This window comes from Mustela erminea, chromosome 3, assembly GCF_009829155.1.
Source record: "Mustela erminea isolate mMusErm1 chromosome 3, mMusErm1.Pri, whole genome shotgun sequence".
Taxonomy (NCBI): domain Eukaryota; kingdom Metazoa; phylum Chordata; class Mammalia; order Carnivora; family Mustelidae; genus Mustela; species Mustela erminea.
Window position 1 is genome coordinate 122550761 of NC_045616.1, and position 18786 is coordinate 122569546.

The following is an 18786-nucleotide window of genomic DNA, read 5'->3' on the forward strand; positions in this document are numbered from 1 at the left end:
CTCTGTTTCCACTTCCCTACTAAGGACCACGTGAGTGAGGATGGACGGCAGTGACACAGGCTGCCAGGAAGAAGGGGCTGTGGGGAACCAGGAGCTCATGCCCTACGTAGACCAGACCCCTGTTCTAGGCCAACACACTTAGCAGGGGAGAGAAGCTAATACGGGGCAGGGCCCTGAAAGAAGGGTGCAGACGGATGCCAACCCAGGTCTCTAAGATCTCTGCCCAGCTCTCTCCTCTCCTGCATATCTTCTTACTCTCATTGGCAGAAGGCTCAAAGCCCTGGAGAGAAAGCTCCCTGTCCCCTGGGGCTCCACACTGCTCTGGGCAACGGCACTGCTGCCCTCACCACATCCTGGAGACGTGTCACCCTGATGTAGCTATGGAGTTCATACATTTCTTGCCTTTGTCATTCTAGAACCTTCGTTATCTGAACACGAAGGCGACTCAATCCTAACTGGTTTACCTGCTCCTACTCTGCCCACGGTCCTACCTCTGGGGACCTGCCTCCAGCTCACACCCGAACTTCCAAAGGTGGTCACCCCCCACTGCCCCTCTTCTACTTCCTGCCTCTGGATCTTGGCCTGCCCCTAACCCAACAACCGTGACAACGTGCAAAGTCCCCCTCAGCGGAGAGGCCACTTTGGAGTCTCGTTCTCTGGCGACCTGTCCATTCCACTCACCCCAGCGTCCCAGAGCCAACCCTGTGCTGTGGTTTGTTCACCTCCAAGTGTCAGCCAGACTCTCCCTTCTAGGAGTAAGTCAACTGCAAAACAGATGTCGCGCATGCACTAGGAACTCACACCTTTCCTTTAAGCCTTTTATTTTCTGAGTTGTTACAAAAAACCACAAACAAACAAGGAAAACTGATAGAGGACAAAGCCTCTGCATCAGCCAGAGACCAGAGACGTGGAAGGAGCTGTAGGCTGGGCCTTGCTAAGTCTGCAGGGCCCAGAGGTGGAAAGTCCAAGGCCTCTGGGCCTGTTGGGTTTGAAGGGAGAGGGGCAGGTCACTTAAAAAAATATATATATACTGTACACATCTCTAGGAAGCAATCTGTGTCAGGACAGAAGTCAGACGTGGAGTCAGTGAGTGCAAGTCCCCAGAGCTGGACGCTTGGCCGCCACCCCCTCGGACGAGCCTCCCCTCAGGGCTCACTGCTCGGCCAGCGCGGACACAGTGGCTGGCGGGCTTCTTCTGGGGAGGAAGGGGAGTTAAAGATTCAGTTCCAGCCCATGGTGGGCAGAGGGCTGAGGCACAGGGCTGGTCGCCACTTGGCTAGGAAATCCCTGGGTGAAGGAAACACATCCAGACGTGAGATTTCCCGACCATTTTCTCCAAAGAGAAAAAAATAAAATCAAAACCTGGGGTCTCTGATGCAGGGGAGAAGCCTGAGCCACAGCGGACACTTGCACAGACTGGGTCCCAGAAATGCAGCCAAGCGCTCTGGTGCCCCGCCTCACTCAATCCTCACTGCCAGCCAGGCGGGCTCTGGGTCCCTGCCATTTCCGGGAGGCTGGTGGCTGCTGGGGTCCCATCAGCCCATTCCCCACCACCTGGAAGCACAGCTCCATCGGAATGGCTTATCCTGAGGAAACCGTCTTCCTCCCAACAAGGAATGCTCTCAAATGACAAGAACACAAGGAAGAGGAAGTGAACAGTGGTGGGGAGATTCCGAGCTGTACTTGACCTCAAGCCTCACCCTCCTCTGCAAAGCAGCACTACCCCAGTGCCCATACCCAGGGAGGGTTGTGTTGCTTGCTGCCATCACTATTCTGGATCCTTCTGATTCTGCAGCTCTGATTCCTGGCACCGCCTCAGTGGCCCCACTGACCTTGAGGTCCCCGCTCCTTCCCTCTGCCTGGGCCCTGCGACCAGGCCAGATGCTAAAGCTACGCTCCCACCCTCACCAAGATGGGAGGTCGGCAGGGATCCCTGGACCCCAAAGCATACCTGTCGCCGTGGGCCCCTCAGACTGTCTGCTCTGCCGTCTTCTTCTGTGGGGAGACAAGCATGAGAGGCTCCTGTGCCTGAACCCGTACGCTGTCCACCCCTGCCCACCCCAGAAGCATATGTGATGGTTCTTTCTTGAGGACTCACAGCTCTCCCCAGAACAAGATACTGCGTATACAGGGGTCCCCAAGGGCAGGGATGGGGCCCCATTTGCCCAGGAGGCTGAAGCCAACAAATGCTCAGCTTTTCTGAACACAGCTGAGGCTCCACTGGCCACAGCGAGAACGGACCCGTGTGAGGTGTGGAGGGCCCTCTATTCCGGTGATCAGCCTTTGGAACCCATAAAGCGGAGAGGTGTATTTCTGCAGTGGGGACACGATCCTGGCTGGGGGACACAACCCTGGCTGGGGTACACAAATCCTGGGGAATGTCTCCTCTCCCCTCAGCCTACCTGGCTGGCCTCCCTGCCCCCGACCTCGAGGCTCTCCTTTCTTTATCTGTCCCAAGAACATCCTTCTACCTCACAGAAAAAGACGGGGGTCAGTCCCTTGGCTTCTACACACACACACACACACACACACACACACACACACACACACACACACACAAGTCCCTTCCCCTCAGGGTGGCACCAGCCTTCCACCCATCTTCAGTGTGTCACAATTCACAAGCCCCCAACCCCTGGACCCTGAGAACGGGCATGGGATGGGGACCAGGTCTGGCATACACGAGATGGGGCTGATCACATTCACCCTGGGGACTAGGTCTGGGTCCTTCTCCCGGCTAGAGACTGCTCAAGAACTCACGCTACCTTTTTCTTCTTTTTCTTCTGGAATGGCGAGTCAGGGTCTTTGGTTGAGGCCTTTTTTACTTTCTTCTTCTTTTCCTTTTTTTCCTTGTCTTTCTTTTCTGAAGAAACAAAGTAAACCCCCTAAGTAACAGAAGCATTGGTGGTGGGGGAGGTCAATGTCAAGAGATAGGGCTGGTCTCAAGGGATCCTAGAACCACTCTTTCCAATGCCAGGTCCTCAGTGCTGCCCACACTCTGGGGACCCATCAAAACACAGGCCCCAGGGGGCACCTGGGTGGCTCAGTGGGTTAAGCCGCTGCCTTCGGCTTGATCGGTCATGATCTCGGGGTCCTGGGATCGAGTCCCGCATCGGGCTCTCTGCTCAGCAGGGAGCCTGCTCCCCCCCCCCCCCCTCTGCCTGCCTCTCCATCTACTTGTGATTTCTGTCAAATAAATAAATAAAACCTTTAAAAAAAAAAAAACAAAAAACACAGGCCCCAGGCCTGCAACCACCTACACTGGTCCAAGTGGCCATGGGCCTGCCTTATGGTTTTCGGCCCCATACACGGACCACCTGGACTATTACTATTTTTCTTTTACTCACGTTTTAAAACTTGTACACATTTACTTTAAGAAGTGACATTCTACCGTAACGGGAATATCACCTATGGAAGAGACAAGGCTGGATGAAAGGAGGTTCCACAGCACACAGGGTCTAGCGCGGAGCTCAGGAAGGGCCGGTGACCGTGACTTCCAAGGGGAACCTGCTATCCAGGTGCCTGGGCCACGGAAGCAGGAAGCAGAAGCGCACGGCAAGCGAGCACTGGGGGTCTGCAAGTAGGCCGTGCCCTGTGGCTGCCTCTCTGAGTCTCCGGGCAGGCCAGCCCAGGAGCTCCAAGATCCAGCTCTGGCTCTGCCACTACCATCCCCTGGCCGCACACAAACCAGTCGGCAGTCTTTCCCTTCGGTGCCCACTGCGCCCCTGCCCCCCGCCCACGGTGTGCTGACTGGAGGCCCAGGAGTTTGCTCCGGGCTGCGGCTGGCCAGCCACTTACTCTTGTCAGATTTCTTCTTCTCCTTCTTGCTCTTTGGGTTGCCTTGGTCTCCAACCTCAACCTTCAGTGTCCCTGGCTCCCCTTCTGGCTTCTCCTTGGCTCCTCGGGAGCCGGGAGCCTCTTTCTCCTTCTCCTTGGTGTTACCACTTGCTCCATCTTTCTTGGCTTTCCCCTTGGGAGTCCTGAGGGCCTTTTCTGGCGAGCCAGCACCCTCCCCACCTTCCCCAGCCACCAGCTGCTTCTTCTTCTTGTTCTTGGGGGCTCTGGCGGCCGTCTGGTCCCCCGACAGCTTCCTCTTGCGGCCCACCCGGCCCTTCCTGCCGGTCTCCTTGGCAGTGTCCGCAGCCTTCTTCCTCTCCTGCTCCAGCAGCTCTGTCAGGACCTTCACCACCGAGGCCTGCACCTGGGCCTCATTCAGGGGCCAGGGTTCACTCAGGAGGCGCCGGCTGATGTCACTCTGCAGTGCCAGCACTGAGGCCTGGGGGTTCCCGGCCTCCTTCTTGGGCTTCCGGGGCTTCTGAGACGTGGGATTAGCCTCTTTTCTGCCTGTGGAGAAAGGACATGGGGTCACCATCAGGGAGAGCCAGGAAACAGGCTACCGTACAAGGGCCAAGGAGGGGATCTAGGGACACAGTCCACCTCCTCTGACGATGGTACAGACAGGGAAAGGGCGGCCCAGCAGTCACTCTGCCCAACCTCTGGCCTCACACCTTTCCAGCAGCCTCTAACTTAGCTTTTTTTTTTTTTTTTTTTTTTTTTTAAGATTTTATTTATTTATTTGACAGATAGAGATCACAAGAAGGCAGAGAGGCAGGCAGAGAGAGAGAGGAGGAAGCAGGCTCCCCACTGAGCAGAGAGCCCGATGTGGGGCTCGATCCCAGGACCCTGGGACCATGACCCGAGCCGAAGGCAGAGGCTTTAACCCACTGAGCCACCCAGGCACCCCTAACTTAGCTTTTTTAACTTAGCTCTTTCGTCTCCTTGCATTCAAGTCAGGCTGGAGATGGAAAAGGACTCCAGAATCTTAAGGAGGGGGTGTGAACTCTATTAACAAAATGAAAGCTCAGATAGGAGGGAGACGGTATTGTCCAGTCAGAAGTCCAGAGATGGGAGACAAGGGACTTGGATTCCAGGTTTGCCTATCACCAGTGCGCTGGGGAACCATGCTCCTCCCACAGCCTCGGTGTCCCCATTTATAAGATAAGGGCTTAGATGAACAGTGAGGCCTCTGTTCCAAGTCACAGATTCATGGTGAAAGCTGGTCAGAGGACAAGGCAGCTTAGGGGGTGAGGGGCATGGTGTATACACACGTGGCAGCTGACTAAGCAGGTTTGCTGCCTGCCAGAGTGACTTCTGGTGCAGCCTTTGTTTAGAATTTTCCACGCCTCTGCTCTCCTTTGATAATTGTGTGCTGACTACACGTGTGAAAAAAACCGACCACAGCCCCCTCTAAAATGTCTCCCTGTAGCACCCGCCTCTCACCAAGAAGGCTGGGGAAGAAAGTGAGCAATGACTCTTCTGCTGACCCAGCAGCGGCGAGCTGCGGCTAAAGCCAAGGCTGGGGCAGTGGGTGCAGGGCGACATGAGCGGTGTCCCACTGCTGCCCCTACCTCCCCAGGTACCTCAGCAGGTTTCTGCTCCTTCTGGGCCTCACAGACACAAGAGTGCCTACATGCAGGCTCTGAAAGACGCCCGGGGGCTGTGCCCAGGGGCTCGGCCCGGCTCCCCGTCACGGGGCTGGGGGCTGGGGGCTGTTCCCAGCAGCAGACAGTGGGCCCCCATCGGGAGCTCACGCAGCTCTGGCCCCAGGGCTGTGGTGGGCTAGGGGAGGCGAAGACGGCAGGAGGCGGAAGGGTCCCCAAGGCAGACAGAGGCCCGATTCAGTTGTTTAGTGCTTTTTGGCAAGGACAGGGGGTGCGGGGAGAGGGAAGCTGAGGAGGGCACGGTTCGCGCTGGCAACCTCCTTCCCCGCAGCCCACTTCTCAGCTGCCTGTCTGCAAACACCGCAGAACACCCAAGCTGGGGAATGCCCAGGGCTGCTGCAGGCATGCCCATCACAGCTACCTGTTTCTCAGCGCTGGCAAAGTCAGAGCTGGCTGAAGTCCCTGGCTGGGGGACCTCAGCAACTCCGGTCTGCCCTCTCAACACTATGTGACGATTCTGTGTGCCATGCTTTGACACTCCCTGGATGGCTCTACTGTGCCCTGTGTGACTAGACACAGAGGTCCAGTGTGGCCAAGGTCCTGTCCAAGGCTTCACAAGAAGTCAGCCCATCACCAGAGGTCTCTGCCATGTGCTAGAGACTTCTCCAAAAGTGGCTCTTGCCTTCTGTCTGAGCTGCCCTGAGTTCCTAGCCCCCATACCACAAGCCCCTTTGTTAGGAAGCAAAGTTAATGGAGACAGAGAACCAAGACCACTTAGGGCAAGGGTCACCCTACGGCTAAACCAGAATCCCACAGAGATGGAAAACCTGACTTCCAGGCCGTTCCATATCATAGAAGCCAGACACCTGGGTGTGGGGCACCAGGCCTTGGTTGGAGATGCCCCTGCGACAGACAGGACCTTATCGGTAGGCCTGTTCCTAAGGCAGGGAAAGAAGGGGCCCACTGCCTTGTCCCTCCGGGTCCCACTCTGTCTCTCCTGTGGCCCTTGACTCACTTGTTTTAGGGGATACGGCACCTGCTACATGTTGGGGTTCCACTTCCTGCTTGCCGTCTTGGGCATCTTTGGTGGCAGAAGTAGAAGAAGCCGAAGGGTTGAGGTCTGGCTTAGGAGTGGCCTTTGAAGCTTGGGAATTGGCCAGAGTCGGCCCAGGGGTCACATAACCTGAGAGGAGAGACTGAAGAAACCCAGTTTGAACGACTGAACGAGGCAGAACCCTGCTCCACCCTTGAGGGCAGAGCCTGCCGTGCGGAAGCCATCCCAGGAGCCCTGAAGATCAGGCTGGCTCTCAGGCCCAGTGAGGGGGCGTGTTAGCCCTTTGAATGTACCTCCTGCACTATTTTAATTAATACAGACTTTCATCGGGTACATTTAAGAAGACAATCTCTTACTACTAACGAGAATGGAAAATCACTACTGCTTGCCGTGTACAGAAGATAACCTTAAAGAAATTCCATCTGTTCTGAAATGTCTTTTTTTCTGGGACTCAGCTAAAATCAAGGCAAGCCTTTTCCACAGGTTCTCGGAGTCCACCCCTCATGGCATGCTAAAACAGAGCCTTGGGGGAGAGAGAGGGCCCCACTGTGGGGGACGGCCTCGGCCTCACACTGTAGCAGGTGGCCTTCAGCGCCCGCCCCCAGGCCCCCAAGGGGCCAGTCCCCTCCCTCACCATTACCTGAGAGGGTGCCACCACCTCGTCCTCGCTGGACTCTGCTGTGGTCTCCTCCACCAAGGTCTCGGTCGTGGAGGGGGCTGGACCTACTGGGGGAGCACAGGCCACCTGTTGGGAGGACCTGGGATGGCCTGAGCCTTCCACTGGTCCCTTGCCCTCCTGCCCAGGCTTTACCTGCTCCTATGACTCCCTCCAAGGTCAATGGCTATTTGCAGCCTTTTAAGCAAGACTTCTGAATGCCAAAACCTTCTGTTCTAATTCCCAACGCCCAACTTATGCTTCCCTGCTTTTCCGTGGGGGAAGCATAATCCTGGGATTTTAGGGGGCCAGCTATGGGAGCCTGATGGTAAAAAGCTGGCAGCAGTCCAACAGTAGGGCTGGAAAGTCTCTGGTATCATCTGGACCAACCACCTCGTGTGGCTGTATAGGTGGGGAAACTGAGGCCCAGCATGGGGATGACAGGGCCAGGCCACAGAACAGCTGGAGATACAGAGCTGAGACCTGAGCCTTGTACTCCACCACGCCACCACTCCCCTGCTCTGGGCCCACCTAGCCTTCTCCTGGGTCCCTCACCTAGCCTGGGGGCCGAGGGAGCCGTCCGGGGCCTGTCAGCATCCTCCTCGCTCCCTGAGGAGCTGCCGCTGCTGTCATTGCTGTCACTGGAGGTGTCAGAGGCCTTGGCTTTGGTGCGTCCAGTGGGAGTAGCTGTGGCACGCTGGAGCGCAGGGACCTCAGGCTTTCTGACCTTGTTGGTCCCCTTGGCTGGCACAGGGAGTGTTCCCAGAGCATTATCAACCTGATTTGGTAAGAAAAAAAAAAAAGGAAACAGAAGATAAACTGAAGGGAAATAAACTCGGTGCCTACTGAACACCCCAGTTACCTCCGACATAGGCGCCTGTTAGCTGCTTTGCACCAAGGCCTCACTTAGCACCCTTCCCACAAACGCTCAGCTTGGCAGCAGAGGTCAGGATGTGTGTGCTAATCACAGGACGGGTAAGTGCTGCTGCTGGGATTCGGGCCCCTGTCTGTGCCCTCCCTTCTGTGCTCTGTCATCCAGGGTGACGCCTGGTCCCACCACCACCACCAGGCTCCCAGCTCACCCCACTGGAAGACAGGGTCCTGGCAGCAGGAGGCTGGGCCTCACTGGCTTTCTGGGCAAGGACTTTCAGGGCAGCCTGGGTCAGCGGGAGGTGAGCAGGGCTCCTCTTTGTCACCTGTGGACAGCCACAGGCAGCCCTGAGACTTGCTAGTCCCCAGGATGCCATCTGTGCTAGGCCCAGGTCAGATCCTGGCTGGGGGAGGAGGGGACCTGTACTTGCACAAAGAGCTGTGGGGCTGGAGGACGAGACTGAGGGATAGTCAAGACTGATGCCACCATGGGGGCAGGAAACGGGGCCAGGCTTCAGTTATCAGCTGATCATACCGTTCTCAGGGGATCCCCCCAGGGGAGGGAAGCAGCCCGGGTCCTACCCGAAGCCCCCAACTCAATCTGCGCTCGCACTGGGGAACAGTCCCCAGCCTGGTGGCTGCAGCCTCCCCACAGGCCTCCCGGGGGCCCTCCTGCCCACACACAGACCCCTCCTCAGGGAGACGGGCTGGAAAGGAGCTGGGTGGGCTCTCCCCACCGTGGAAACTTCCAGCCCCACCCCCACATCTCTGCTGCTGCGTGGCCCACACGGCCCGCACCATGGCCTGTCTGGCCTGGCCCCGCTCGCCTTACTGCTTCCTCCAGCTCTCCCTGCCCACGCGCTTCCCCAGGGGGCCCCAGCCCAGGTTCCCCGCCTGGAGTACTGGCTTGCCCTGGCCTGGCTGCTTCTCTAGCGTCGATATTGCTGCCTCAGGGAGGCTGCTCCCCCTGTCCTTCCTAAAGCCACTCACCGCCTTATTCTCTAGTTTATACCCAATTTCTCTTAAAGTACCCACTAGTTGGCGAGTGCTTTACTTTCTGGCTTCCTTGTTTCCTGGCCCGGCCCATGAAGGAAGGGACTTTCCCCCATTGCTGTCCCCACCATGGTGTCTCCAGTGCCCGGCGTGCAGACGCACTCGGCAACCCCGCTGGCTGAACGGCGGTGGGCTTTCCGGCTGCAGTGACCAGTGACCGGTGTGCAGCTACCCAGCTCCCATGTTCCCAGGAAGCCTCTCTTGGGCCGGAGCTTGAGATGAGCCCCTCTGGGCTAAGGGTGCCCAGCTCCTTCCTGTCCTCTTTGGGGGGTGACATGCAATGGGCTGGGAAAGCTGACCCGCAAGGCCCAGGAGTGCAGTGAGGAGTGAAGAGGCCTGGGCCCGGGCCCTGCCTCATCCTGTACGGGCCTCTGCGGTCCTGTTGAGGGGCAGCCCTCAGCTCGTGCGCCACGAGCCGCTAAATCCACCCTGCTCAGGCGGCAGGTTCAGGCCAAGACCCAAAAGAAACGCACCGCAAATGGTGAAGGCCAGGAGATCACTGTTATGCCCACTAAGAACAGGCAAGATTTGTTCACAGCACTTCCAAACCGGGAGGGAAAAAGAAAACAAACCAGAAGTGCAAGGGTGCTGGAAGGGCTGCCGCGGGGCGTGAGCTGCACCCTGGCTCTGCCTGGAGGCCATGCTCCCATGCTGCTACTCCTCCTCAGCCCAGGGGTCTCCAGGAGCCCAGTTGGCACTGCAGCCAAGCCGGGGAAGATGCTGGTGGCGAGGAGGCGGCTCCTCGCGCAGGGCTGGAGGAGAGCAACGGCAGTCCGACCCAGCAGTACCCGTGAAGCGAGGGAGCCCCCCTCGCCCCTGCCAGCTCGCACGGCCCACCCCTGCCCACCCGGTACCTGAGCAATGGGTGTCTCCTGTTTCTTGCCTTCTGACATCCGACCAGACACCGCGCCACTGCCGGTCCCCACGGCGTTGGCTCTGACGGCTGGCCTTGGCTGGGCCGTGAGCACACTTGTGCTGGTTCTACTGGCTGAAACAGAGCGGGGCGGGGTGCAAGTCAGGGTACACAAGTCATAATCCCCAATTATCAGCCCTTCCTGGGGACACGGCCCAGTGCTCACGGCACCTGCAGCAGAAGCCTGTCCAATGCCCTCCCCCTGGGGGCGCCTGGGTGGTTCAGTACGTTAAACGTCTGCCTAAGGCTCAGGTTACAATCCTGGAGTCCTAAGATCAAGTCCTGCATTGGGCTCCCTGCTTGGTGGGGAGTCTGCTCCTCCCTCTGTCCCCAGATTCCCCTGCTCATGTTCTCTCTTTCTCTCACAAAAATAAATAAAAAAAGAAAAAAAAAAAAGCTCCCTCCCTGAGCCTCACAGGCAGGAGCCATCGCTAGCTCCGTGCTGCAAGCTCAGGGGAATCAGCTGTGGCAGTGACCCCAGGACTTCACCCCGGCTCTTCCCACCCTTCAGTCCTCCACGCCACCGCCCCTCAGCTGGCCGGGCCACCACTCTGAGCAATGCTGGGGAGCACTGCTACGGAGTGGGACTCTGCATTTAGAAGAGTCTCCGTAAGAATATCTTGGTGATCTACAAAGGCTCAGTTCTGTGTGTTCTAGCGCTCCGTGTATGCCCCAAAGCCCACGCACGAAGCCCATAGCTTCCTCCAGCATGGCACTGCCCACCCAAAGGACAGCTCTATGGCCAGCAGGAATCACATGGTAAACGCGTAATGTCACCGTCGGTCAGGTAAAAACTATGGCGCATGCATGCACAGTAGGAGCTCACTAAAAACACAGATACAGCCGCGGTTCCTGTAAAATGAACAGTTCTAAAATGGCAGTAATTATTCCAGACAGTGGAATTATAGTGACATCTTTTCCTCGGAGCTATTCTGTACTTAATGAGCCTACCAAAACCAAGTCTTCTTATCATCCTTGTGGAGTGTCATAATAACAACATTAGCCATTTTCCCTGATGGCATCGGGAGTATCACAGATTCTCAGTCATAGAAACCTCAGACAGGGTCCTGTCTCCCACCGAGAGATGGGATCTTTGCCTACGATGTCTCCTTTGGGATTACCTAACCCTTTGTACATGCCACCAGGACTGGGAGGCTCACTACCACCTCACAGCCCTCTCCCCGTTCACGCAGTCAGTCGTTATGAAGCTTTTCCTCCATTACGTAGAAATCAGCTACCTGCAGCTTCTGGCCACTGGCGTGGGTTCTAGCCCTTGGAGCTGGTACAGAGAAGTGCCGGCAAACTGTCTCTGGAAACAGAGATCAGGACGAACCAATGTCGGGTGCAGAGACCTGGCCTGAGGCCCCTCTGGACCCACAGCTGTGTGCCGTGTGACTCAGCCAGCAGCCTCCCCTTTCCGGCCGTGGTGAGGTCTGTGCGTGTGCTGCATGTGTGCACACGTGTGCGTGTGTGCGTGCATGCATGCGCCGGCAGCTCCTGTTGGGTGAGCCTGGCGGCCGCAGCACACAACCCAGCCCTGCATGGGACTCAGTCCTGCACGGCAGGCCTGTGCTCACCAGGAGTGGAACACTGCGTCGCGGGGATCACATCCTCATCCTCACTCCCAGAGGAGGAGCTCCTGGCAGTGCTCTCCGAGGCCCGGGCCTTCCTTGGGGTGTTTATAGCTGGGGCGTGCGTGGCGGTAGCAGCTGGGCCAGCTGGACTACGGTTAGGGTCGACAAAAATCAGAGGGGGTTTAATCACCTTGAAAAACAAAAACAAAACATATCCCCCCAGTGATTAAAGGCTTGGCCAGGCAAAGGGGAGGGCAGGTGGGGGGCTGCCAATGCAAGGGGTCCAGAGCACTCAGGGCCACCGGGCAGGCAGAGGCCACCCCAGCCGCCCATAGCATTCTTTGCACGCCCCCGGCCCATGCACCTGCTAAGACCAACACAGCACCTCACAGCCGCTGAGGGGCTGAGCCTGAGCCCCTGAGCCCACAGACCTGGAGCCCCTGAGGTGTCAGCAGTGCTAGCTCTACTGCACAGCTGGGAGAACTAGAAGTCCAGAGAGGAGAGAAGAGTTGCCCAAGGCTGCACACCTTCCCTGAACTAGAGCCAAGCGCAGAAGAGCCAATTCAGCCTGCCTTCCTCTGGCTGACTCCAGGGCCAGACGCTGGCCAAGCCGGGTGCTCTAAGCAGCATGCCCCCAGCAGCCTGGCTGTCATCCAAGATGCCCCTGTGGAGCTGCGCACAACCAAGCTGCCCCTGCCCCAGGGACACTGGAGCGGCCCACTAAGTTGTGGCCCGGGGTGCCACAAGCCATCCACTCTGAGCCCACATCTTCGGCAAACCAACTGCACAGAGGAAAAGCCAAGGCGAAGATATTAAGGGACTGAACACCATGTGCGGCCCTGTGTGAACTCTTATCCGAACACACCAGAGATAAAGACCGCTGTTCGTGAGACACTCTGGGAAGCGGGGATGCCCAGCACGCAGGCCAGTTTCTTGGGGTGATGTTGTATGTACGGCAGCTGTCCTCTCAAAGAAAGGAACCTGGGGGTGCTGGGGAAGGAGTGGAGGGTTTGCACAAAGTGGGCCTGATCACGAGGGCAGCCCTGCTAAGGCTGGGGAAGGCTCGTGGGGGTTCTTCACGCTGTTCTATCTTTGGGCAGGCTTTACAGCTTTCAGCAAGGCAGCATAAGAGAGAGAAAGAGGCTGCTCCCTGGGATCCTGTGACCAGGCGAAGGTCACAGCTCCAGTGGATATGCCCACGGCATGCAAAGTCACTTCACATATTTGGAGCCAGCGAGCCGGATGAGCCCACACCTTCCATCCCCAGAGATCAGAGTCTGTCTGAATTCCATGCCCTCTTTGGCCTGGGGGAAAACACAAGGCAGCCGGAGGAAGCTGCCCAAGGCCAAGGTCTGGGACCCCATCTCACCCATTACCTTTGGGGCCCAGGGTGCGGTGGGAGAGGCACCATGAAAAGTCAAGCAGAGAGGGGCCCGCCCGAGGGTGGGAGTTCTGCTGGGCTGGGGCCCTTCCCACCCTTGCCAAACAGCCTCCCCCGCGGCTGCTCTGATCTGCCACTTCCAGAGCCTGCCTTCCCACATGATGAAAGAGAGAAGGATGGAAAGTGGGAGAAGGCTTACAGTTGAGGGAGGGGGGATCTATATATATGTGAGAAGACAGAGGAACAGATTGTCGGGGACGAAGAGAGGCACCGAACCCACCGAGGCAAACAATAGCGTCTGGGATGTTAAAAGCAGCTCAGCAGCAAAGCCTCCTCCTCCCTGTTGCACCTGCCCACACGGCCTTGGCGCCGTGGGCGGAGCAGGGGGCGTGGCGCTGGAGGGCAGGGACACGAGGGGTCGGGGGCTGAGCCCAGGACCCGACAGCAGTGCAGTGCCAGCGCACCGTTCGAAAGGTGGGCCGTGGGACCCAGGGAATTGAGGAAACCCGTCTCTGATCCCACCTCTGCTGGACCTCATCATGTGCGGAGGCCCCTGAGCATTGAGGGCCTCAGTTTCCCACCTGTTAACAGGGCTATTAGTAATCCCAGGCTGGGCTCGCTCACCAGAGGGGCTCTGATGTGCTTTGAAACTGCACAGCACAGCACACAGAGGTGACAGATTCACGGGAAGCTGATGCAGCCAGACACTGGCTGAGCCTCCCTGCAGGTGCCGGGTAGCAAGGGCCTCCAGGGGAGGCAGGGACTCCCTTCCTACCACAGAACCAAAGTTGGGGCCTTTTGTCACAGCTGGGCTCACCAGCTGTGCCCTCATTCCAGTCTGGGGCCGACTGGGGTTGGGGGGGCCGACCAGCCCCGGCTGTTAACTATGGGAATAAGGGACAGAGCTGAGAAGGCACCCAAGAGCCCCTCATAGAACTGCCCGGGGGCTAGTCAGCAGGTCCTGGGCCAGCCCCACATGAAAGGGCTGGGAAATCCCAGTCTCCAGGGATGGGCCTGGAGCCCCGTGGTTCTCCAGCCCCCAGGGAATGTCACCCCACGGGATGAGAAGGCTGAAGCTCAAGAGAGGGCAAGTGGCCTCACCCAGGGTGACCAGCAAACTCTGCCAGAGCTACACTGGAAGTCCTGGAGCACCAGACAGGAACTCCTTCTGGGACCAACCATGCTGAGGCTCCGACTTAACACTCTAATTCAATTTTTTACGGTCTTTATCTCAGACTCGACCCAAAATGTTGAGGGAAGAGCTCAGGTCTTTTTAATATGGTACATACCCTAGCACAGACCCTGGCCTGGGGTTCATTATGCCAGCCGAAGAGGGCGGAGCCACAGACCTTCCCCTCTGAGGTCTCTCTCAGAAAAAGAGGCTGGGGTCCATCAGTGCAGGTGGGGAGACTGGGCACAGTGAGGGAGCCTGGGAATGGAGCCACAATCGCCCGCCTCCCAGCCTGAGGCTCTGCCCTCCATGGACACTGGTCCCTTTTCTCCAGACAGGACAGTAACAAAAATAGAGGGAAACGTGTCAATGGAGAAGTACCTGACAAATGCATAACAGTGAGACTAATCATGCTCTGCGAGCTGGGGATGAAGGAGCTAAGCAGCCCCCGGCAGGGAGGAGAGGCTGCAGCTTCCTCAGGCTGTGCCGTCTGCCCTGAATCCTCCGAGGGAAACACATGAAATGCCAACTTTTTTCCTGCTTCTTTTTTAACAGGGACTCCAGAACCTTCAGGACTAACACACCAATTAAATGGTTGAGCTTAAGCATGATGTTCATTTTAATTGTGTTGGCCCCCGCATTGCAGGGCGCAGCAGCCCCCTCCTCCCAGCTGTCCCGGATCTGCTCAGAGAAGGAGGTGGCCTCCTAAGGGTGCCGGGACTGCCGGACAGTAAGGCCCGGCGGCCCTGGGCACAGTATGGATGGCCTGGATTCAAACGCCAGGTCTGTCCACTTGTTCTGGCCATGGGACACCGGGGTAGGTCACTCAACTTCTCTGAGCCTCACTCCTTCCTCCTTCAAACAGGAATAAAAGGACTACCCTCAAAAGGCTGCGGTGGGGACCGAGCAGGATAACAGAGGATGGGGTTTGGCCCCCAGAAAGTGACCGGTAATGGCAGGTGTAGCTGTTCATCAGGATTCCTGTCACCTGTGCTACAGAGCAGGGAACAGCAGCGAGCACCCCACCCTGTCACTGGGGGTGGCACGTGGCATCTGACCTCCCCGGTGGGCCAATCAGCACATGGTACGGCAGGTGTACGAGGGAGTGGTTGAGGAGAGGGTCTGGTAACTGTAGGACTCCAGGGACCCTGAGGGGACCTGGTGGAGGCGTCCAGGCAGCTGGGGCTAAAGGACAAGGGCACTGCCATCCTCTGGGAAGGCTGGGCTTACACAGAGGCCTGGACTCAGCAAGCTGGGGAGACAAGGTGGGCCTGGTCCCAACCTTTGGTGGTGAGTCTGGGGAAGCTGGCGGGTGCAGCAGAGAATGTGAATGTGTACCACGGGCACCGGAGTGAGATCCCAGATGTGCCCATCGGTTTCCAACAAGCCCCATGGTGAAGGCTTTCAATTCCAAGGAGCAAGCAGGGATATACAGGGAGCAGGGGGCCAGCATCGCCCCTGCCCTGGCTTCTTACAGATCATGGGGGAACGGATTTCACCTCACTGGGCTCTGAGTCCTGATGGCTCAAGTGGGCCACAGCATAGGCCCTCCTGGAACCGGCATGCCCCATCAGGCAGCACGCTGTGCATGGACGCAGAAGGGAGGTCCGCCACCCTGCCTGCTGCCAGGGCAGACACCTTGGCCTCAGACGGGGAGGGTGTGCCTGGGGTCATGGAATTGGCAGCTAGGAAAGCCAGCCCGCTTTGGCTCTGAAGCCTGGATGTTCAATGATGTTCTGCGGCCTACCTCCCGGGGTCACCATGAAGATGAACAGATCAACCAGGAGACTGTGAGGTGCTGTTTAAATGGCAAAGGTCTGCCCTCACTCTCCCCCCACCCCCAGCGCCTGCTGCCCTGAGTCTGTGGTGTCCAAAGCGAAGGAAGGGCCTACCTGGCTGGACGGCAACTCCTCGTCACTGCTCTCCGAGGACCCCTCTGCATTCTTCTCTGGGGCTACTGGTGCCAGGGGCTTGCTTCTGGCAGCTTTGGAGATGCCCTCCTTCTGGGGGAACAAGCACACAGGCAGGGGAGAGCGGGTGTTAGCCGATGGGGAATGCGACTGAGGGACTGGGGTGGGGAAACCCCGGCCAGGGAGCAAGGACTTTCCCATATGCTGGCTGTCCACGGGTGGCAGCATGGCCCCCCTACTACATGCACGGGAGGATAGCGGCTGGCTCGGCATGCCCTGAGGCCCCTGGAAACCCAGGCCTGCACTCTGCCGATGCCCCCTCCAAGGCTGACTCGGAACTTGAAAGGGACGTAGGAGTCAGACCCCACTAAGACCCGAGGACTGGAGTGCTATTGGCCAGGTGTCCAGAGGAGAGGAGACAGCAGTCCAGGACAAGGTTGCAGAGGTGAGCCAGTGGTCCCAGCATGTTCTATCTGTCTGTAACACCCCCAGGTAAAAAAAAAAGCAGGAGCCAGCCAGAAGTGTCCCGAGGCTCCACCCCCTCCTGCCAGACCAGGCATTAAGGAGAGGGGCTGGCTGGGCAGGAGCCACAGTGGGGGGGCCAGAGGAGGAGAGCACGGAGCAGCAGGCACCAGCGGTGACCAGCTCAGGGGATCCCAGGGCAGGGGCCAGAGTCCCCCACCCGCTTCGCTACTCAGTCTGGCCAGGCAAAGCAGCAGAGCCACCTACACTGTCCGAGTCCGGTTTCTCAAGAGCAGCTATGAGATCCTGAATTGTGTCATCTCCTACTTTTTAAATGGGTCGGCAACACCGCACACAGCAACAGCTGTGCCCCATGCCTTCCTCGCTATCAGAAACCCAACTCCGCTCTGCTAGGGCTGGTGGCCCCCTCTCCCAGCCAATCGCAGAACCATAGGCCCCTCGTCACTGAGCAGGGGAAGCCCATGCCTTAGATCTGGACAAGGGGGTGAGGGGAAGGGAGGTCAGCTAGTGGACGTCCTAGCTTTTCTGGGGACGCTGCGGCCCTGCCATGACAGCGAGTGGAAGGTGGAAGAAATCTGGGTCACCCATGAGGCCGAACTGAAGGAACCACCTCTGGAGCAGCTTTCCCCCAAAGCCTTGTGCTCTGTGAGGTAACCAATCCCCTTTAAGCTCTTGGAATTAGGTTTTCTCTCCCAAATTAGGATGTCCTGATTCAGGAGCCCACTTAAAACTTTAAAAACAAACCAAAATACTGCCGTGTTTGAACAGGCCTGGGACCCTTGTGTCTCAGTCTGGCACTTAGGCCCCCATAGACGTGACAAGCAACTAGAAGTGACTACTGCCTACAGGACGGCTGGCCCTGGTGGATCCTGCCTGGCTTCACATTGCCTCCCCTTGGCAAACCCCTACCCTGGAGTGCCTGGCTCTACTTTTTTGTCTGGTGAACCCCTGGTCTTCCTTCAAGCTCTGCTCAATCATCTCTTCCAGCCGCTAGATGCCTGTTCTCCCAGCTCCATTGGACAGAGCACTACCAGAATATTCTCCAATAATCCAGCTACTTCATCTTGCCCCACTGACTATAGGCCCCATGAGGGCAGGGCCAACACCTTTCATCCCTTTATCTCTGCCAGTGAGAAAGAGTGTTCGTAGTTGGTCTGATGCACTGAAGACAGTGGTCAGTGCTAGAAGCATTTAACAGACTTTTTGGTGCTTGTTTAGCTCCTGAAAAAAAAAAAAAAACCAAACAAACCCAGAAACCTAAGAGAGGAGGAGCTCGGCCTGGCACAAGGATTTCTAGCTTCCCTTAAGAAACAGAGATGTGGCCACACAGAGGTACATTTCCACAAGGTCATAATCGGCTGCTGGAGTTGACAGGGACCATCTTTCTAGTTGGGACCAGAGCTCTCCAGTTTGCCTATCTGCCACCGCCTTCTACTGCCTCTTCGGACACCAACACTCAATGTCGGCTACGAGGCCATCACACGCACGAGCCCTCTCTGTCCTGGAGTCTGTTTCCCTGAACTTTGGCAGGACGAGGCTACTCCTGCTGCCTTCTGCACAGACAGAAGGGTAACCATCCACAGCAAAGTCGGTTCCTCATTCCCTCCCTCTCCCCACTCCCCAGGCTTCAACCGGCTAAACTTTCCCTGGGATCCCAGGTGAGGGAGGGGACTCCTCTAGCTCCCTGGTGCCTCCTGGTACTTGCATCACAGCCCAAGCCTCAAGATGCCCTGTGACATCCTGGTATTCTCAGGCTCATTTACCTTGGCAGGAATTGCTGGTCTCGCCTTTTGTGGGGCTGGCGTGTCTCCTCGGGCTACGGAGGCCTCAATGGGTACAGGAGTGCCTGGGACACCTTTCATCGGGGAGGCCTTGGTTTGAGGGTGCTTTATAGCAGGTTTTGCCTAAAGAGACACAGAGGACGGCTGCTGGGGTAAGGGTTCGGGAGTCATGGCTTTCATCTGGTCTTCTTTCCTCACCTGGCCCTGAACCCAAGTCCTGAGTGCGGAGAGGGCGGTGGCAGCTCAGAGGCCTGGTGTTGCAGCGGCTTCCTCGTTAGGCCTCACCTGGGCTGGCGCCTCCTCCTCGCTGTCAGACTCCTCCTCACTGCTGCTTTCCGAGTCCTCCTCCGGCTTCCCTGCCTGGGTGGCTATGGCTCCTGTCTTCTTGGGAGGGGCCACTGCAGCCCCTTTCCCGGAGAGCTCCTTGCTGGGGGCTGAGGCAGTTCTGACCTGGGGGCTCTTCCCTGCAGGCTTCACCAGGAGTGAGAGAAACAATTAGGGGA

At 57.7% G+C, this 18786-nt stretch overlaps 1 protein-coding gene across 11 annotated transcripts in view; it reads right to left on the reverse strand.

Annotated features, from left to right (window-relative positions):
- Positions 1-804: 804 nt before the first annotated feature.
- Positions 805-18786, reverse strand: part of TCOF1 (treacle ribosome biogenesis factor 1) — a 37685-nt gene continuing 19703 nt past the window's right edge. Inside the window, exons 16-28 of one of the 11 annotated variants that reach the window (XM_032337319.1) lie at positions 18569-18754; positions 18266-18406; positions 16002-16109; positions 11561-11747; positions 9925-10058; positions 8230-8343; positions 7703-7925; positions 7133-7218; positions 6454-6634; positions 3796-4341; positions 2763-2860; positions 1952-1995; positions 805-1287 (exon numbers count right to left, since the gene is read on the reverse strand). In XM_032337319.1, coding sequence (XP_032193210.1) covers positions 1969-1995; positions 2763-2860; positions 3796-4341; positions 6454-6634; positions 7133-7218; positions 7703-7925; positions 8230-8343; positions 9925-10058; positions 11561-11747; positions 16002-16109; positions 18266-18406; positions 18569-18754 — 2031 coding nt within the window. In that variant the 3' untranslated portion in view covers positions 805-1287; positions 1952-1968. Of the gene's footprint in view, positions 1288-1951; positions 1996-2762; positions 2861-3795; positions 4342-6453; positions 6635-7132; positions 7219-7702; positions 7926-8229; positions 8344-9924; positions 10059-10377; positions 11293-11560; positions 11748-16001; positions 16113-18265; positions 18407-18568; positions 18755-18786 lie in introns of those variants that run through there. The other 10 variants (XM_032337318.1, XM_032337320.1, XM_032337316.1 and 7 more) reach the window with 10 other exon arrangements.